We start from the raw sequence: 23299 nt of genomic DNA on the forward strand, positions 1-23299 counted from the left end.
GCTGAATGAGCAGTTCGACATCCTTCCAAAAATGTAGCTGCAATTCCGGATGAAGCAAGTGAAATATCATTCATCGAACAAATTGTTGCCAAAATCAACACCAGCAAAAAAATTTTTCCAGTTCCACCGGCATCGTCCAAAAAAATACATCCAGTGCCATATTTCACAACTTTCATAAGAGTATCGTACGCAAATTTTTGTTGTCGATTCAACAGTGGAACGTTTATTTAACCCCTTGTGGACCAAGGCTTTAAATTGTTGAAAAAGTTTTATTTTTTAATGAAATATTGAAAATAAGGACTTCAGGATGTTATTTACAAAATTTAAACTTTGTGGAGGACCGAATAGACCTGCAAGGATCCGAAAGGGACCTGGTACCATTGGGTCAGCATCAGCCAAATGATAAAAAAACTCATAGATTTTTATTGACATATTATTAATATATTGAATAGTTTTGTAAATTTTATAAAATTTTCTATTACAAGTCTATTTTATGGTATTTTACGAAACAGTATCTTTTGTCATTACAACATAAATAAACACCACAATGAGAACATGAAATAATTCACCGTTATTCTGGATAAGCGAGTTTGCCAATAGGCAAAAAAAATATATCATTCCAAAGATGAAAGTGTACTTAAAGTACTTTTGGGCAAAGAGGGTCAAAATATGTTTTGTTTTCATTTTGTAAGCTTATTATTGTTATGGTACTTATAAGTACCGTCGATCGACAAAGGGTTAAACTTATTCCCTCAAGACATCGCATTGTCATCTCGCTTGGCAAGTCTTGATTGCGTGGTACATCGGACAATACCTTGTTCGACATCATCAAACACATGTCCTCAATTAATATCAAAGTCTCATTGTAAATTTCCTCGCTCAGTTTCAACTGGATTTCGTTGTTTCCGCCGTTGAAATTTCTTTGACGATTGATTCCAAGTGCAATATCTTGGCATTTCGGAGTATAGCAGCGTTCGGGCAAATTCATCTTTCCGGCACACTTGTACATGGCGGTCGATCAACTCGTTTTAATACATTCTCCCAAAAAAAATACCCAAATCGGTCCAAGTTTTTTCATTCAGTAAAAACTAAATTGGATTACTACGAACATTACAAAAAAAAATAGCCGGTGCAGTCGTTTTTCGATTTTAGATGAATCGAAAAAAGTGGGCGTAAAAGTGGGCGAGTTCAGCTTTTCATTCCGTAAAAACCTAAGTTAGGCTATGACGAAAATTTGAAAAAAAAAAAATTGTCCAAATCGGTCCAGCCGTTCTCAACTGATGCAATTACCAACGAACGACAATTGATTTTTATTTATATAAAAGAAGATAGAAGCTTTAATTCAGTATGGAATTACCGTTACCGCTAAAATTCCGTTAATGAAATAAGCCAAATTACCGTTACCGTTACATTGATAGATCAGCAGCAAAAAATATATATTTTAATAGAATATGCATATGTTAGTAAGTATTTATTAGTTTTAATACATTTTACAGATCAAAATGGCTCTAGAAATGTTCATCAGATTCTGGCTTTTCATTTGGCCTATTTTTTAAGTTACAAGCATCGTCCATTGTTGTTGGCAGCGATTTATTGGCCGTTTCTGGAAATAATAATGTCAGACAACCGCTGACCAAAGCAAATCCAGCAAATAGTATTTGTGGGGCATATTCGTAATAATTGGCCTAAGTAAAAGTTTAATTATTGATTTAATTAATGAAATCATGTGTACTTTATTTATTTCTTCAATATTTACCAGCAATGGAGTTTGTGGTGCCAACATAGATCCAATACGACCAATCATAGAGCACAAGGATAGAAGACTATTGCGTACGTTTGTGGGAAATATTTCCGAGGTAAAAAAGTATAAAACTTGAAAACTACAAGTTATAGCAAATTTACCAATCAAAAATAATATCAGTTCAATGGAGTTACCATCTTAAAATAAAACAATTAATTAAATAAACACATCTAAACATAATATTATTCATACATATATGCATGTAATTGTTACCTTTTCCAAATAGTATCGTTGCAATCATACACAGAGCACATATCAACATGGAACCACATAAAGAAAAACGTCGTCCGATTGTGTTCATTATGAAAAGTGGAAGTATTAAACCTGGCACTTGCACTAGGCCATTTAGCATAAAGTTCTTGTATTTATTGCCACCTAAATTTACCGAATTTAAACTCAATCCCAATGCCACCAGCGTGTGTGTAAACCAACACAATGAACAATTCGCAATTCTCCAGAAAAACGTTTTAGTTGCTAACCAAATGGGGTAACTGCTCTCATTCGCCATTTCCAATTTGATTTTATTAGAGTTTACCAAATTTGTTAAACTACTCTCTGGCAGAACTTTACGATTAATGTGAGCCGCCTTTTTAAGTACTGCAACAGCTTGCTCTTCTCTACCTTGACTCAAAAGCCAACGCACACTTTCGGGCAATAGGATTAGAAAAAATATGTGCAATGCCGCTGGTATATACAGCACTCGAAGAAGAGTTCTCCAATTTTGAAACTGTTCGGCTAAAACGCCCAATAATGCTTCGCCCAAAGAATAGAATATCGTGATGATTGTGGCGGCCGCCACACGCCGTTTCGGACCAACCAATTCAATGCCCAATAAAAATGCAGTAGGAAATAATGTACTTCCAACAATCATATCAAGCAGTTCAAACGATAGAAACATATAGTAATTTGTCGAAAACGATCGTATTATGCCCATAATGGAACTAAGAAATCCAGCAATTGCCAACATAGTGCGACGGCCGAATCTAAATAAAAACATGTATGAGATATAAAGATTTAAAATAATTTTTGGTGAACAAAATTTTTTTGGTGAAAAAATTGGGTCGGCTTAAAAAATATTTTTCCCGCTTTTGACCCATTGCAGATCCGAATTAATATGGCGCACAGTGGTTGAGAAACTTTTTTTAAATAATTCGGTATCTTGAGAATTATTGGATGTATTATTACGAAAGTTCACATGGTTTGAGCTGAGGTATTTTCGAGATGATTTACGTTTGTTCAGCTTCCTAGCGATAATGGGGGCCAGTACGTAGCCCCTCAAAGTTGGTCACCTCGGGTCTCAAATTTTTTAAAAAAATCGCCAAAAATTCATTTGTGATCCGAATGAGCTGAAATTTTAAATATAAATAGTCCTTGAGAAGGTCTACAAAAAATACGCTTACAAGTGTAGTTATCTCTATTAGTTGATATTCAGGATTATTGATTTTTTTTTTTTAATTTTTCTCGATCTTTTTATCATTTTTTAGATATGGCTATATTGCGATAAAATTCTAAATAAATTAAAAAAACCTGCTAACAGTTATCTGTTCCCTATAAAAAGTTATACGCATCCAAATTTGGAACTTGTAAAATGGCCATATTTTTTACGTTTTTTCCCAAAAAAGCCCATATATTTTTTCTTTTGTAGAAAAAAATTTTCTTCGGGACTATATAGAATTTTTATATGATCCGAAAGACAACTTAATTCAAAAGCGTCTAAAGACAAATTGGCTCACTTAAACGGACATATCACCCCCCAGACCTATCCAAACTTGGCCAATTTTTTTAAAAAATTTCTGTTTGAGTAAAAAATTCTAAAAAAGGCAAAGCACGAATCCACGAAACAGCTCCATATTTGTATAACCCCATATGTTTCTTAAATACTTACTAAGTGTTTTTACTATCACGCGGAAAATAACGTCACAGTAGTCACTTTTCTAAAAAAAACTCAGTTTTTGGAAGACATTTTGCCCGTTTTAGAAATTTCGTTATTTGAAAATAAAAAATTTCAAAAATTCGAATGCCATTGATTTAAGGATATTTGAGTCTATATTGGTTCCAAATTTTGTTATGACATCTTTAATTGTTAAAATTTTACATTAATTCAAATTTTATATTTTTATTCGTGGAAAATCCCCATATTATATTTTTATAGTTTTTAAGGTAAATGAAGTCCCAAAAATGTATAAAATTATTTAACTTTACTAAAATATCAATCTTCAAGTCATATGTTTTCAACAGTATCAAATACTTATATAAAAAGCCTTTATTTTGTCCTCAGAAGTACCACAAACCGTGCCCCCTTTGACATTGTACGTTTTTCCATTAGTTTCTAAACCACTGTGTGGCGTTTGAAATATCTATCATTAGATATCAATACCGTCTATATAAATGACTTAGTAATCTAGATATTGATCACAAATCGAGGTGGTCGTGATTTTGAGCTTATATCTCAACCATTTGTGGGCCGATTTTCTAGATTTGAAATGAATTTGATAAACATTCTTGTTAATTCAAGCGTTCTTTCTTATGAACAACTTAAGTGAATTACGAATTCATGTTCCTCAATCTCGAGATACAATCCCAGAAAGAAATTGGATTCATCTGTATCGAAACACTTTTAAGTTTTTGTTGGACTTGTCGTTCGAGTCATTGTTTACATAGAATTATGATTAATAAAATTCAGATCAGGTTTGGCTACCGTTACCCCTCAAATACCTTTTCAACTCAACTATAGTTACCGAAATGACTGCAATTACCATTACCGATATAAACGTAAATACCGTCACCTCAAAATAGATTACCGATATTCTAGAAATAATTTGAAATTTTAAAAAAATTAAGTTTTTTAATTTTAATAATTGAGTCTACTAAATTATACAGAATCTATATATATAAAAATTAAATGGTCCATGTATGTAATGGCATCACGTGAGAACGGCTGGACCGATTTGGCTGATTTGGAGATGGTTTGTAAAGAAAAAAAATTCAAAAATTCCGGGTAAAACTTGAAAAAAAATGTTTCAGTAAACTGTAATAAAAAAGCTCCCTAAAGTATGCAATACAAATTTAGATATTTTATTTGCTAATAAATAAGAACAGGCAGGTGTATGTGGGTTGGAGAAACTTGAAGAACTAACATTAGTAAATGCTACCGGGCAAAGCCGGGGCGGTCAACTAGTTTAAAATATAATAGAATACTTTGTCATCTTACTTTTAATTTGTGTAATAATTAAATTCAGGATGAAATTTTGCAGTTATCATTAAAATACCGCTAAAATACCGTTAACGTTACAGTTACCTTTTTACCGTTTTGCATCGGTAGCCAACATTACTTTATAATTTAAATGTTAATTAAACCAATTCAGGGAAAATGACAAAATGTATGATATCTATGGAAAATATCGACATTTCTCGCTCCTTCCTTTCTACGTATTTATTCTATGCCTTTACCACTCATGGTGAAGAGTACAAAAAAACCTTATTTATTAAATCAAAAAAATAAATGTTTAATTTTTAGATATGCCATCATATTTACCTATCTGCAAGTAGACCACCTAGCGGTATGCCAATGAATTGCCCAACATTATTGATAGTACCAGCCAATGTAAGCTTCCATTCGTCAGAGCAAAAGAATCCAAACTAATCCCGCAATTAATAATTAAATGCATGAGTTAGAAATTTAATATTATAATATCATTATAATAATTACCTCATTCGCCGTCGTATATTCTGTATCACGAAATTTAAATCCATTATAACACATCTCGACCATGGATTTGTTGAAATTACGTTCAACACAGTTGGATGTAGATGGCGCTGAATAGTAATCGTCCAATGTTTTATCATATACATATCGATTGCATTTGTCATACTGTTTTTCCTTTTGTGGAATTGTAAAATTAAGCCAAGGCTCCCAATACTGACTAGTTGGACCGTCGCACTGAGAAATATTACATCTAGAAAACATATTGATAGGTATTAAATTTTATTATTTACAAAATAAAAAATTAACTTTTTTAATTCTGGAAGCTTATTTTGGCTTTTTAACGTATTTTATCTATCTACACAAAGTTGAAATCTAAATCAACAGGGTAGTGGCTAAATTGTTATTCAACTGCTTCATATTTTTTGGACTTCCCTAGCTGTAGATGGGAGTTAGATGCAATTCGCAAATATGAACAATCTTGCAAAAGTGAACTGGCCTGGTTTTAATTGGTTCATATTATCGCGAGTGCACTGTAGTTATTAACTTATTTTCAGTCAAGGTAAACTTTTTAAAATGTTTATATCTGAACTTTTTAAAATGTCTATATCGATCTGCTTTAGATAACATAACTAGCAATCACATGATATTCGCTACTCAAACCTGGTTCCAGGTCTCTTGCGGGATTTACAATAGAACATGGTTTTTCTTTTTTATAACTTATACGTCATTTTGAAGCTTATATATACCTGTCATTTATTCTCACTTAGTTATTGATTAATACAATTATAGTGCAAACAACAAAGTTTTTTTGCTTCGAAAATGTCGAATTTTTTACCAACAAAGCGTGTGCCGCTGATGCACACCGAAGCTTATGGTGAATGTGTTCCATCGGTTTTAACGCGTGAGATATGTTTTGTGACGTTCAGAAGTGGTGATTTTGACACGGGCGACAAAGATCGCCCAGGACAACGACAACAAGAGCTTGCAGAATCATTGGGAACAGCTACTCAATCAGCAATTTCAAAACATTTGCGAGCAGCTGGATTCATCCAAAGCCAGGGAAATTGCGTACCATACGAATTGAAGCCTAGAGACATTGACATTGGTGTTTGAATTCTACGGATTTAAATGACGATTTAAAAAAATAGACTAATGGTTGCAGCATGTTTCCTTTTCTGATGTTTAGGTCGCCAATCAAAATTGGTACCAAGGATCTCAGATTGGTCCCTCTATATTATATCAATACTAGTATTGGTCCAAATTGGTTTCAATATACTTTTATTCTGGTTTTCCCAAAAAAGTGTTGAAAAATCCCAAAAATAGAATTTTTTTAGTTTTTTGGCTATAATATCCATACCAGGGGCGGGGTTATCGGAACCCATTATTTAAGAATATATTTGGTAATCTAAAGCGGGTTACTATATTTTGATATTGACTATGCGGTTTGAGAATTTCTGCTCTAAAGTTGAATTTTACAAAAAAATAGACGTTTTTTGGATGAACCTGGTCCCCTCGGTTTTAAAAATTTAAAACTTTTTTTCAATTTATAATATTTTATGTAATGTTAGCTTTTTAGAAAATATAAATTCCTTATACATCCTCCTAGAAATTTTTTAGATAACTTAAAAAGAATATTGGACTGACAACTATTGTTGTCAGTCCAATAAGATGGATGAAATGGAGAAAATAGGAAACAATTTCGACCCGGTATTATCAAAATTTGGAGTAGGGTGGGTAAAAATGTTGAAAATATTATATTAAAATGTGAATATCTCCTAAGGTATGAGAGATAATTGATAGCTACGACGAAGTTTTTTATAGTGCTCGAGATTCTGTATATGCAATTTTTTTTTAAATCGGAACCCAAATGAAGAAATAGGATCGTTTTAAAAATATAACATAATCGAGGTGTCCTACTTTGGGAACCCCTGGCCGCGCATATGTTAGGCCCATGAGGTCCAAACTCATAACTTAAACTCGACAGCACTTCTTTTTTGCGAACGTCAAATTTTATTGAAATCAGACTAAGAGTTTATAAGTTACAGATTTATTTCCTTTATTTTTTTTCTATACCACTGTGCGTTGGCCATTTAAGTATCTATCATTTAAAAAAGCACTGAGAAACTCATTTTCGTATTAAAATAGAATCAGACTACTGGATTTTATGAATATTAAAATACAACCGAAAATTCTTTTAAAAAATTAAGAAGTCAAGCTTAATTTTTTACTACATTATTTTATGTTGACATTGAGTTAATACAAATTGATATTGAGAAAATCAAATTAATATTGAGAAATAACAGATTGAAATTCAAAAAGACTAACTAATAATGGGAACAATCAATTTATAAATGAAAAATCTATCAAATTTGTCGTTATTTTTATACGGAAAAACACAAAGCTTCATTTAAATTATTTGCCGTTAGCTGCTTTTTTGGGCAGTAAACTTAAATGCATTTACCAGCAGGTAAGTGCATTAAGGTTAACTGCATTTTTAACTTACCTGCACAAAATATCGTGCAAAGTCTAGAATAAAATCATGTGCTGTCAAAATTTTAATATAAAAAAGAAGATATGTATAAATCAAAGCTGAGAAATAATAAAATTATGTTTAGTTAAATTAAAATTGGAAAATAAATTAGAATATGTAAAGTGTTGAAGCTTAATGGTTTTCTGAGTTATTCGCGGACCCCTGCAAAGTTTGTAGGACCTATTTGAGAACCGTTGTTCTAGTGTATAATTTCTGAAATTCTCATTATATTTAGATGGAGGGTACTCGGCACAGCAGAATATAACACTATAATTTTATTTACTGATACATTTTCACCACTTCCCAATTGTTATTACTTGTCTTTTTAATTGCCGTAATTTAAACATTTTTCTCTTAAATACAAATAAAACAGATACTTATTGCGATCACCAGCTGAATTAAATTTAAATGAGATTGATTTTTTTTTTAAGAAAGAGAACAAAAACAATAACTCACCTATATACAACAGGACTAGCAGTAAAGACATAGGATATGGATTGAAACGCATTAAAAATCATTGGTATACAAAGTAGAACATAGTTAAACATTTGATAACGTCCAAATTCTCCAATACGAACTAATATCACATCCAATGAATTGTCGTCACTTCCATCATAATGCTCTTCAAATGTTTCCGTAGCATTATCGTGCTGTTGTTCAGTTTCTCGATCATTGACAGTCATAATTGTATTGACACTTAATACTTAATTCATTAAATTTGTTCACTTTATAATTTGATTTAGGTACTGTTAGATTAGAAATACTTGAAATTTGAGAGAGTTCTCAATTAAGAGAGATACAAATTTCAGTTCTCTGATATTTAGTTTGTTTTGTTTTTTATCATCTTATTTTTACAATTCGTAAACAAACTAACCGACTGTTAAGTGCCGAGTGTTTATTTTTATATTTATGTATTAAGTACCTACCAGGGGTGGAAAAGTTGATAATATTTCATACTCAAAAGTACCCGCTCAACTCATTTGATACTTTCAAATAATTTTCAGTATTTTATGCAACATGTATATCAAAATTTTCGGAAGAAATCATCAGTGTAACAGTATTTTCCTATAGAAAATCTTCAGTATAACAGTATTGTCTGTACAAAATCTTCAGTATATCAGTATTTTTATAGATGTTTTGAAATACGAAGCTACATTTATATGAAAATAATTAAAATTTTAAAGTTTAGTTGAATCTTGTATACTCACCATCAATATGACGTTATACATACATAATTTACTGATATAGTGGTTATATGGGGGGTAGGGTCAATTATGAGAATATATACTAATGTGGTGTTACAAACGTAATGAGAAATCAGTACTATTTGATTAATTTTTTGATGCCAAACACAAATTTCATTTTCCATCCCTGATACTTACATTTATAAGAGCATGACGTTACTTAAAATGGGAAAAGGCCTACAAACATTTGAATAATTTTATACGGGAAACAAAAACATTTTTGGCACAAATTTGAAACTTTTACTCTTTGAAATGTTTTGTCGAAGCAAACAGTCTCAAATAAAACTAAAAACGTAGACCCACAACGATCTAGCTTTGTTCGTCTGTCTATTGAAGGTACGATAGGGCCTAGAGAAAGACATAGATGAATGAAATTTTCGCCAAACTTTCCTTGTTTATCAGAAATGATTGGTATTCAAAAATGTTAGATCGTATGTAAATAAATACAATACAAGCCCATATGTATAAATATAGAGACCTTGACAATTTTGCAAAAATAGTTATTGGTAATAGCTAACTTATATGTCCAAATATGAACAAAATAGGTTGAACCGGTAAAAAGTTTTGGCTTACCACAGTACATATTTTGTTCTCAATAAGATTAAGACTCATGAATCTACTAGCAAAGTGAAATTTATCATTGATATTTTCTAGTAATAAAAAATATAAAACAAACCAAATCGGGTGAACCAGATAAATGTTTTTATAAAAAATCGGATCCCGTATTATATTGGTGGGTATATAAGATTCGACACTTATATTATTTCTTTATAAGATATTTTTCATTTTAGGTAACGATATACAAGTACATGTATTACCATTTACAATTAAGTATGTGTGTAAATTTATTCACTGCAGTGTTGCCGGGACCGAAATAAAATTGTGCACGTTTTGAAAATTGTGTAAATTCAAAGATTTCCATAAGATCAGAAATTATAATGAAGTTTCGGAAGTGACCTAAAATAATAATCCAATATGGGTTCAACAATACTGTATTAACTCAAAATTTTTAAAAATTCACTTTTTGCAAGAAATCAACTAACAACATCAATATCTATCTATCTACTGTAAAAATTTCAACGTATTCCGATTACTCTTTCATCTCGAAAACCACATATGAGACCATTTTCGTGATAATTAGTGACTACCTTGTATCAACAAAAAGGTATTATTTTGAGTTAATACAAAAATTTAAATAGAAATACATCGTATATTTTCATAAAAAATGTATTATTTTGAATTGAGCCTTTATTCAAGTTAAAAATAATCAAATTTTTTTATTTAAATTTGGTTGTATTTTGAGTTGATACTGTTTTGTTGATAAAATAATACAAAAAAATATCGAGAAGTTTCAGAAAAATGGTATTAACTCAAAAAATTGATTTATTTTGCACTAATTGCAAAAATTTTAAAGAAAAACAATGTAAATATATTTTCAAATGGAGTTTGCTTAATATGATGTTTTCGGATTTTCAAATTCTCTTAAAATGTAATCACAAACAGTTTTTGCCCTCTACTGAACATTTTAAAATTTTGACTTAATACAGTATTGTTGAACGAGTGCGATATAATGAAAAATTTAAATTTGGGAAAAGTTTTTTTATATTTGCGAAGTAATTAAGTACCACTTTATTCAGAAAAAATATTGCAACAATTTGAGTTGAAGATATTAGCAAAAAATATGCGATTGCGTGACTTTACCAAAAACAAAAGTGCAGTTTGACTTTCATTATAAAATTGCATAGCACTTCGAATTGGGCAAAAAAACCTTTTGTAGTAGGATTTGGAATAATATAAATTTATTTTCCAAATTATAAAATATTAAATCTGACGTGACGTTACATGACATGACATGACATTACGTTATTTAAATTTCCATTTGATATATTTTTTGGTTAAGAAATAAGAAAAAGAAAACAAATAAGAAAGTATGGTCGGTCAAGCATGATCATATAATATACCCTACACTGAGAAACATTTTCTTAATTCCACTAATTTATTTTGGTAAATGATTTTCGGAAGTTGGTGTTATATGGGAGCTATATTATGGACCGATCGCCATTGAATTAGGTCACGTAATTTATGTTCGGAAGCGGGCCTTATAAGGGAGCTACGAATTATTATGGACCGATTATCATAAAAGTAGGTGCCATGATTACCGCATATATAAAACTTATTTGGAGCGAAATTTGTTTTGAATTGATTAACTTTTAATTTTCGGTCTGGGTGGACTTTTCGGTGGAAAAGCCCATATGTATATGGATGTATGTATATCAAGGCGAATTTATAGAAAGTGGACTCAACTAATAGTCCAAAAAGATGGCACCATCTTGCAGGCGCAATGACGTGAAGGCGATATTCAATTAAACGTGTGTGTGCTTGTGGTGTGATTTTACCTGTTGCTGGTGTAGTATAAAAATTTATTTGATATGTTTTGATTGCACCAGCATGTTGATGTCGTGATTGGTGAAATTTACCAATTTTTCAAAAGTTTTGCAATGTGTAAACATCGAACGTCAATTAACTAAACAGAAAAATTAATTTGGGAGAATTCAAAGATTTATATGAGTCGCTGACATGTTTGAATAATTGCAGCACATTTTCTTCTTCATAATCAACATAAGTAGTTAATTAAATAATTGTGTCTATGAAATTAAATTACTTAAAAATAAACAACATCCAATATATTTCATGAAATTTGTTATTCATATGTTGTCCAATTGTTTAATAATTCCACAGAAATCGGCAACACTGACTCACAGATTTGTTGTTGTTGTGTTAATACAACAAGTGGATTTTTAGGTTAACACATATGATTAATATATATTGATTAAAATACTATTAGTGCACAATACTTATTTTGTGATTAAACTTTGTAATTAAATGATTACATATTTATACTCTTAATATTTGAAATTCTTTAAAAAAAAGACCGAATATTCACAATTTCGATAGCACGACCGATAGTTATTCCAACTTCTTTCTCGTATCAACGGAGACTAAAACGTAAAACGATTGAATCGTATATTTTAAATTGCACTTATGTACAGTAGCCCAAGAAAGTCTACATATATTAGAAATTATTATGTTACTTTAATTTAAAGCAGTTTTTTTTAGTTTTTTTATGAGATATATAATAATACATGTCTTATGTCGATTCTAGCAAAAAAAAAATTCAAATAACGCCCAAAAGTTCACCGTTATTAGACTTATTGATTCTGAGTAAAATAACGAAAAATTTATTCTCGGTCACACCTACTTTTGTTTGGGCGGGGCTATTAAGTTTCATAATATTGTGAACATAAAAGCCCAAAAAAACAAAATAAAAGATCGTTATTTGACTCAAAATCAAAAATTCTAATAACGGTGAAATTTTGGACGTGATAGGAAATGTTACTAAACCCGACTTAAGTGATGTTGTTTTAATTTTTTTTAGTGTGAATTTATTTTTTTAACAAATATATTTCATTACTTTTAACTTACAAATACAGCTTTCAACGAAAGAAATTTAATTTGAATTCCTGTATGTAGACTTTATTGGGCTACTGTATGCACATATGTACTAGTAAGTGGTATCTTATACGAGTTATTAAACTCTCAAATATCCATAAAATATTGAGTATTTGAATGAATAAAACGATATTTTTATACAACGAATAAGACAAATGTGAAGTTTAATACAAGATCATAACAAAGACGGCCGAAACTGGGTTTTAAGACTTAAAATAACTGAAACTTTTTAATATAGATACTACCAATTTCCGATTAAAATAAATCCTAATTAAAATGATCTAAATTTTCTGTTTATTTTTTATTCTTTTCCAGCTTTGACAACATGTAGTCCACCTTATACTTAAACAACGCGTTGTTTAAATATAATTCACAAAAAAATTCTTGAAAAATACCAAAAATGGGATTTTTTAGTTTTTTATCTATATTATCCACAATAGGGGTGGGGAAATCGAAACCCTTTTACAAAATAATTAAGAACATATTGGGCTATCTAAAATGGATTACTATATTTTAATACCGACTATGCGATTTGAGAATTTTTGCCATAAATTTTAATTTTATATAAAACAAGTAAGAGTGCTATATTCGGCTATGCCGAATCTTATATACCCTTCACCTTTGTTGTGGATGCATTATTATTTTTTATAATTAGTATATATGTATGTATGTACATTGCCCACTTTCAGCGTACAGCATCCTAAATTTATCAAGAACACAAAAAACAACAACAACGCCAAACGAAACAAAACACCAAAAGAAAAAACAAAATATGCAAGCCAATGAAACCAACACACATCCAAACATACGTTTAATTGTATAAAAAACAACAACGCCAAAAGAAACAAAACACAAAAGAAAAACAAAATACGCAAGGCATATGCTTCCATCCAAACATACGATTTGTTGCTTATTTGACAAAAAAACCAACACACAACCAAACAAACGTTTAGTTGTATAAAAAACAACAACAACGCCAAAAGAAACAAAACACAAAAAAAAAACAAAATACGCAAAGCATACGTTTTGTTGCTTTTTTGTAAAAAAAACCAACACACAACCAAACAAACGTTTAGTTGTATAAAAAACAACAACAACGCCAAAAGAAACAAAACACTAAAAAAAGCAAAATACACAAAACTTGCACATCCAAACATACGTTTTGTTGTTTTTTTGTCAAAGCATGCAATACATTGTGTTTTTTGATGAAATTTTCAGAGGTTGTCTCGGATTTTTGCTCATATCTCCGTTATTTATGGACGGATTTTGCTGATTTTAAATAGCAAAATTCTCGAAAGTATGTCTGACAGAATTGTTGAAGATTTAGATCCCGGAGATATCTGGGGCCTTCAGAAAATTGATTTCAACAGACAGACAGACGGACAGACAGACAGACAGACAGACAGACAGACAGACAGACAGACAGACAGACAGACAGACAGACAGACAGACAGACAGACAGACAGACAGACAGACAGACAGACAGACAGACAGACAGACAGACAGACAGACAGACAGACAGACAGACAGACAGACAGACAGACAGACAGACAGACGGACATGGCTTAATCGACTCCGCTATCTATAAGGATCCAGAATATATATACTTTATAGGGTCGGAAATGAAAAATGTAGAAATTACAAACGGAATGACAAACTTATATATACCCTTCTCACGAAGCTGAAGGGTATAAAAATAGCTGTATTTTGAATGGACCTGTTTCCCTCGGCATACAAAATTTTCAAATTTTTTTTTCATTTATGATATTTGATGTAAAGTTAGCTTTTCAAAAAGTATAAATTTGTGATACAACTTCTAAGAAATTTTTTAGATAAATTAAAAAGATAAAAAGTACTTTTATCCCAAAAAACTAGCGAAAAATTACCTTTTTTCTATTTTTCAAATTCAAATGGATTACCGAGTCCAAAGTTAGACTCGGTAATGATTTTGAAACAATTCTTTTTTTATTTGACATACATGTTTGTTTCCAGTTTAATAAAAGAAAAATATCTAAAATCGGGAAATATTTGGACTCGCTGTTATCAAAAAACCGGATTAGGGTAGGTAAAAATGTAGAAAATTTAATTTTCAAATGCGAATATCTCCTAAGCTATAAGAGCTAAATGATAGTTAAGACAAAGTAGTGCTCGACGAGGAGATTCTACACATGTATTTTTCTTTTAAATTAGACAGCAAACGAAGAATTAGCATTGTATTAAATATTTAACATACCAAGGTGTCCTACTTTGGGAACCGCTACCCGCGTCCTAGGTGGGCCCATGAGGTCCTAATTCAAAACTTTAATTCGACAACACTTTCTCTATTCGCATGTAAAATTTCATTAAAATCGGACCAACCGTTTAGAAGTTATAGATTTATTTCCCTCTTTTATTTCCTAAAACACTGTGCAGCGCCCTCTAGCGTGAGCTTTAGGTAAAAATAAATATCACAAATGGTTTCCCCGACCCCAAAAATAGTAAGATACCACAACTTTCCAGGCTAATAAAAATAAATAGGCATTGTTTTATCAATTGTTTAATGATTCTTTCTTGTTAGGTATAAAAGTGGCGATTAATTGAAAATTAGAAATAATGTTTTTATAATAAATTTTGATATAGGGTAAAAGTAGATAAAATTCTACATCACTAGCTGTAAAAATAAATCAACTAAGTTGTTTACTTTCTTTTCAGTGAGCGGTCAAAGTTAACAAATTATTGCTGTTTTTAAAAAAAGTGAAAAAATTGGAAATTTTTACAATTCAAGCTATTATTGTTGGTGTTAAATCTATTAAAAGTAAATCTTTTATAATGGAACCTTCAACATCAGGTATTTAAGTATATAGTAAAATTTTTTTTTTATAAAAATTATGTGTATATATTTTTAATAATTTTTTTTAAAAAATATCCAAAATTGGGATAATTTCCGAATTTAATGGGCCACAAGTATTCAGTTAGTAATAGTTGAAATTAGTTTTATAGATTTTAGAATAGTCCAGACAATGCCCGCCCATTTGTTTATACATATTTTCATTTTTGTGTAAAAACTATGGATGTCATTTATTTAACAAGACCAGTAAATGATAACAATGATGAAGATAGTAATGATGAAGAAGATTATAATAATGATGATGAAGATAATGATTATAATGAAGCTTATGATAATTGTGATATTTGTGGTGAATTTGAGAATGCAGAATAATACAAATATTTGAATATATTTTTTATTAAGAAGGTAAAACGAAACCAAAAATTTCACCAAAACTTTTGAATTTTTTTTTTTTCAGATTAAATTTTACATTTACTGAATTTAGTGAAAGAAAAACTGGATACAAATGTATACTATTTGGAATACATAACGGGTTAAACAAAAAATTTGTTTAAACTTTTTTTTTCTAAAGTGCTGTGTTTTTATGTATTTATAATTATTCATTACTAAAAAATTATAATATTCTCTTTTGTGACTTTTTTGAAAAAATTTGTAAATTTATACAATTTTGTGTAAAACAAAAATTGGATTTTAAATTAAATTTATACTAATAACAATACATACAATAAATTTATAATTTAAATTTTTTAATAGCACGTTAAGCATGTTTTAATTTCCAATTCTATTCAATAATTTATCGCTTTCCGTTCCAAACTTACAGCATAAATTGTGAACAAAGGTCTTTTTTTCCAAAAAATAATAAAGGGTTAAAAAAAATTTGTTTGACTTTTTTTTTCTAAAATGTTGTGTTTTTATGTTCTTATAATAACTCATCAATAAAAAAATATTATATTTTAAAACTACGGCTTCTATGAATTAATCGCCACTTTGGGTACCATCGAACCCACTGTGCAGCGTTCCAAAATCACTAACTTCAAATGCGTGTAAAAAAAATCTAGCGCTGAACTAAAAAAAGCCTTGAGGGTTTTATTATGGAAAACGTAAGCTTTTATTTGTTTTTGGTTTCATCCCATTCCGAATCGAAACGTTCGATTTTGTGTCACAGTGTGATTTACAAAAATTGTATTGTTTCTGAAATTCGACAAATAACTAAAGATAAAGGGAGTCTTTCGATTACTGTAGATCAAGGTGTATTAAATAAGGTGAAGTTACGGGCCCAGCTGATTATTGTTTATTTATTTATGATGTGTTTGAAAGTGTCAAAAAGTTGTTTACTGTTTGTTGTTGACATTCACAATATTTGAATTGAAAATAATAAAAAAAATGAAAATTGTTTTAAAAAGTAAACAAAATAAGCAATATTGAAATTTTTTGGTGAAAATTCATCAAATTTTTTACAGATTGACTACCATTTTAGTCCATGAGATTTGTTTTGCTGCTGATTTTCAATACCAAATTCCTTGGAAGAATTTGGTTGTGTATTTTGGACGTGCGAGGGTTTTACACAGACAGACGGACATAGCTAAATGGATAGCTGGATAGTTCCACTGGAATCACCAAACTTTTTATTCCCGTTCGACGTTTTTAATATTGAATCTTCCAAAAAATACCGTGTTAGAGCTAACTACCAATAAATGATACTTTATTTGTTGGTTTTTTATATTTTTCATATAAAAAACTACCAGTAATTCATTTATTTTTTTATTTGTTTGATTTTTATATTTTTCATATGCCATATTACTTTTGACATTCTCAGTCTCTTGACAACTAAGAAATATTGTCTTTGTTGTATTTGTTGCCGAGACGCTCTCACCTGATTAATACGCCTTGCTGTAGATGAGTGATTCGAGAAGTTACAATTCTAAAAAAAAAGTCATTCAAAATGTTTAATTTAGGACTTAAACCAATGAAAATAAAGGTACGAAATATTTGTTATTTAGTATTTAGTGAACTTTTAAATCCAGAAAAACAGTCATTTTGACCCCGAGTTCTCTTAAGGGTTAATTAGTATTTTTGTGCTGTTATTGTAAATACTAGACTTCATGTTATATTTTTCTTCCGTTTCATCAAAATCGGCCCAAAAATATATAACATATCGCTATCTTTCCATTAGAAATTCCAAATATTGAAAAATTTCAAATTTGACCTTGACGATTTAAGGGTTAACATTTTCCGATTTTAGGAAAATTTTCAGACTATATTTAAAATTACCTGGACTATAATATTCTGAAAAGATTTTACTTAAAATTAACAAGTAAGAGTACTATATTCGGCTGTGCCGAATCTTAAATACCCTCCACCTAAATATGATGGTATAACAACTGAAATAATATCACAATTAGAAGTTAGAAAGACTAGTTTACCCAGACGACATTCTAATTCAAATGTACAAATAATTGTATCTAATTCAGCAATTTATAACTGAAATCCCTATTAGAACGTATGAAATTTAAGAATTTATATACTTAATAATTAGTTAATACGTTTGGATCAACATTTTTCCCTTTTAACCTGAATTGAAGTAAAAGATTATAAAAAAGGGTATACAAATATATTTAGACAAATTTCAGAATATTTGGTTGTGGGACTTATATGGGAGCTTTGACCTATTATGATTCGATTGTCATAAAATATTTTAACGTGATTTTTATGTATTTATATGAGAGCTGTGGCCAATTATGGACCAATATTCACAAAATTGAGTATTATGATTTTCGAATACAAATTACTGATCTGTTTTACACTAGTCTCACAATAATTTAAACAAAATTGGACGATTACGCACAAGACAACTGCACTTGATGAGATCAAGTAATCAACTGAGGCTATGACCAATTATGGGCCTATCATCATAAAATTTGGTACATCGATTTTTGTATATATTGAATAAATTTGTTTCGAATTTCAACCTGATAACTATTTTTGTAAGAAATTTATGAGGATTTTAGTGATTTTCAGGAGTGGACCTTATATGGGAGCTATGGTTAAATATGGACCGATATTCACGAAACCCAGTAGTATGATTACTGGATACAAATTACTGATCTGTGCGTAATTTCATTTTGATATCGATTTGTTTAAAATATTTATGAAGGTTAATATCTTTTTTGGAAATGGGCCTTATCGGGGAGCTATGACCAATTATCGGACAATCCTCGTAAAATTTGGTACAGTGATTTCTATGTATCTGCTTATTATTTGTGTAGAATTTTATCATGATAAAGCTATTTATAAGATATTTATGAGTACTTAACTGATTTTCAGAAGTGGACCTCATATGGGAGCTATGGTCAAATATGGACCGATATTCACAAAATCCTGTAGTATGATTTCTAAATATAAATTAGAGATTTGTATAAAATTTTGTTTTGATATTGATATTTTTTAAATTTTTATGTAGGTTAATGTGTTTTTAGGAAGTGGTCCTTATATGGGAGCTATAACCAATTATTGGCCGATCTTCATAGAATTAGGTATAGCGATATATGGGGACTATTTCTGACGAATTTAAAGTTAATAGCTATATTTTTAAGACATTTATGCTTATTTAAGTGATTTTCGGAAGTGAACTGTATATGAGGGCTATGGTCAAATATGAGCCGATTAGGTGTTGTGATTTTTTTAAGCAAGAAACTATTTTTTCCTGAATTTTATGGAGATACTGTAATTTTGTAGGCATTTATAGACCATATAACCATAATTCGGGAAGAAAATTGTATGGGGGCTAGGAGAAATCATGGACCGATTCCTATAATTTTTACCAGAGTTAGTTAGTCCTTTTAAGATAAAAATAACGTGTGTAAAATTTGATGGTATTATCTGCAATATATTTGCACAAAAAACAAAAACTATTTTAAAATTATCATGTTTTTTTAAGTTGTCTCACATTTTGGTATATAAATCTGGTTCCACTGAACCGATTTTTCTGATTTTCAATACCAAACTGCAGGAGAACAATAAACATTTTTCTTGCATGTTTACTAATCTTCGTTGTCTATTTTGGACGTGAGCGTGTTTTACACAGACAGACAGACGGACATAGCTCAATCGACTTTGAACTTCATAAGGATCAATAATATATATACTTTGTTGGGTCTCAGATGAATATTTCTCAATGTTACACACGGAATGACAAACTTATATATACCCTCATTCACCACTTATGGTGGTGGAGGGTATAATATCAGTAAGGAAATTGGGCTCATTCGCCAAAATATGTCTTTAAAAAACTGTCGTTTGGTTATACCTGTGAATAGGTTAACTGTATCCTATGAAGATAAAAACTAATATTCTAGTAAATATGGATATATTTTAAGTAAAAATAAACTTTTGTTTTAATATTTCGATTCTTTTAAATTAAATTGCAAAAGTAATTATTTAATGGTAAAATTTAAAAAAAAAAACACTGAAAAAATGCATTTTCCCCCTTGTAAATGCACCTCAAAACTAAATCGAAAGTCGGCACGAGTTGGTGGTATTTTTTTGGTGGTATTTTAGGACATTACGAAAGTTTTCAACGGGTACCGTTTCAACATTTCAAACATTTAATTTTAAGGGACACTCTAATATACACTCATAAAAAAAATTGAGTAGTCCGTACTTAAATCAATCCGGAGCGGTGTCAATACTACGGTAAGTACGGATTTTCTTATACCGAGTACAAAATACTTGATTCATGTACGGATTCATCGAGCACAAAAATCTTAATTTTAACTCTCCCTAAGTACTGCCGAGATTGAATTAATCTTAAAATGAGCTTGTTTCAAGAATTCTAAACTTGATTTAAGCACGAATTCGTAATTGAAATAATCCAAAAATCGGATTGATTTAAGAATGTCCTAGATTGAATTAATCCCAAAATGAACTTGTTTCATGAATTCTGAACTAGATTTAAGTACGAATTCGTACTTGTTATAATCCAAAAATCGGATTTAAAGTTGATTTAAGAAATAGTTTACAATTTTATTTTGAGATCATTAAATCACGAATCATATTTCGTTTGAATTTTGGTAAATGATGTAAACATAGATTTTATAAATATCAAGAGGCACAACTTATTTAAAAGCTCTTTTATAATATCAAAATTATTTAATCAAAATATTTTTTAAATAATTTGCTAAATCTACCACCGAAAGTGCTAAAATGGCAACACTGAACTCCAGTTCTGTGCTTTTTGATTGATTAAAATCAAAGGCCCATCTGATCTCTGCAGGAAAAGAGAAAAAAACTATATCGTTAGTATAAATATAAAACATTGTTAACCAAACTTTCACAACAATAGATTTGCTTCGTATTCTAGTGTAACGATATGTGTACACTGAACCAAATTTCTTATGAAATATCCTTCACTGGCAACACTTGTAAAATAACTCATGTTCGTTTTTTAATTTCGGTTTTACATACAATTTTCAAAATTGTACAGAAGATGTCAAATCACACAGCACAAGCAGTTTCACAGCAAACGTACTTTCACTTACGTTTTGATTTACATATGTATTTGAATTTAAATATTAGCAAAAATACTTTGTATTGCAGAGATACCGAAATTTGCATGAAGTAGTAAATAGTAAATTTCCTTAAAATTTCGCTCAATGTACAATATGTATATGTATGTATTTAAAATTCATTTAGATTTAATTCATTATTAAATTTGATTCATTATTTATTGAATTGCTGCTGCATTACAAAATTCTCTAAAATATTCACTCAAACTAGTTAATATTTATGGGACTTATTTTACAAACACAATAAAAAATGACAACAAAAAATAAAAATAGTAGTAATTAACTAATTGTAAAAGTACACATGAAATTACGTTAGTGTATTTCCCCTACAATGGAAAATGTTTATTTAAACAGAATTTTATTTTGAATAAATTTAAATAAATGTTCTCATGTCATAATGGAAGATACGAGGGTGGGTCAATAAGTCCGCGACTTTTTGAATTTCCCGGCTATTAACTGAAAGGCACGACTTCTTATGTCAACAGGCATCTGTCAGTTACTTCTGTCAAAATTCTCTCAAATCGCAAAGAAAATGTAGAGAGGCTAGCGATTTTAATTACTTGTCGCGATGAAAACAGTTTATAGGGGTTCCTTGAAAATAATATGGGGATTACTCAGGCAAAAGCTGTATTATCAATAATTGAGCAGTGGGGAGTAGTTGGAAAAATTCAGGCAATGTGTTTTAATACCACGGCAGTAAATGCTGGTCGCCATAGGGGAACCTGCATTGTGCGAGAACAATTATTAGAGAAAAAACGTCTTTATTTAGCATGTCGCCACCATATTCTGTTAGGAAGTTTTTAATTGCAAAATGGGCAGATCCACCACTCCTCAACCAGACATTTTTCGAAAATTCCAGACTGTGTGTTCTAATCTAGACAAAACAGTTATAGAATATACAAATTTTAGAAATAAAATAAGTAATCCGGAACAAAATTTCAAATTATCTATTTGAACAATTAAAAATTCGCCAGCCCAGGGATGATTATAAAGAATTCATCCAACTTTGCCTAATTTATTCAAGGACGTCTACCACTTTTAGAGTACCTGAAACTATATCATGCCAGATGGATGGCAAAAGCCATTTATTGCCAGAAAATCATAGATGGGGGTAGTGCACTAATTTTGCAGTTTGCACTAATACTTAGTGATAGTGCAAAATTTTGCACTCAAAATTAAATTAGTTGATTTAAAAAAATGCAATCATCAGTTTATTGCTACTTTTTTGTATGCACTAATTTAAGTGCAACTTCAAATTGCGCACTAAATTTTTAAGTTCAAAATGGTTTAAGTTTATTCCTGTACACTAATTTAAAACATAAGACTAATATTTCATTAAAAATAACAAAAAATATTTAAAAATTTTATTTTTCGAATTTGGATTCAACAATTTCATGACTACTCATTTCTGAAAATTTAGTGATAGTATGTTTAATGCAGCCTTTTTTTGATTGCTAATTAATTGTAGTGCAGATTTTTGCACTAAATCTTCGTTTAGTGATAGTTAAAAAATTATCACTATCACTATTTTTTTTAGTGCTTGTTAAGAATTAAGCATTATCACTAAAGATAAAAAATAGTGCAAACTAAATTTTTTGCAATTTTAGTGAGTGATAGTGCAATGCTGATTTCGATCAACATTTAGTGCACTACCCCCAACTATGCTCAAAATATATATGTATGTACATATTTTAATGGATCAATATTCATTAACTGATTAACTGATATAATTAATATACCACAAGCCCTGGAATCCAACCAAGACCTACAATTAGTAAAATCATTAGTTCCATATAGAATAATTTATAAATAAGTTGCAGACAAGGCATTATCTAAAATAATTCACCACCTATGCATATCACCACCATGGTATCTCAAAAAAGAGAAAACAAGCAAGATTAGAAAATTATACGCCGAAGAAGAACACGATGAATTTAATTCTGATAACAGGGATCTAAAAGCAAAACTTAATTTCCAAGAAGTTAATCATTTGCAGTAACCATAATATTGTTAAATAACTTGTAAACAATTTTAAATGATTATGGTTAACATGTACAACTATATTTTTTTCTCTGGGTATAGTATTAGATTTTAGTTAGCTTTGTAAGAAAACTTAC

The 23299-nt window shown here is 30.0% G+C and overlaps 1 protein-coding gene across 1 annotated transcript; it reads right to left on the minus strand.

Moving 5' to 3' along the window:
- Positions 1-1480: 1480 nt before the first annotated feature.
- Positions 1481-8923, minus strand: LOC135954959 (organic cation transporter protein). The gene is made up of 6 exons (XM_065505218.1): positions 8494-8923; positions 5511-5757; positions 5337-5440; positions 2015-2784; positions 1757-1938; positions 1481-1685 (listed from the first exon to the last, which is right to left on the minus strand). The coding sequence occupies exons 1-6, from the start codon at positions 8718-8720 to the stop codon at positions 1509-1511; spliced, it is 1707 nt and encodes a 568-aa protein (XP_065361290.1). The 5' UTR covers positions 8721-8923; the 3' UTR covers positions 1481-1508.
- Between the last annotated feature and the right edge of the window lie 14376 nt (positions 8924-23299).

The sequence above is a fragment of the Calliphora vicina genome, chromosome 3 (genome assembly GCF_958450345.1).
Source record: "Calliphora vicina chromosome 3, idCalVici1.1, whole genome shotgun sequence".
NCBI lineage: Eukaryota > Metazoa > Arthropoda > Insecta > Diptera > Calliphoridae > Calliphora > Calliphora vicina.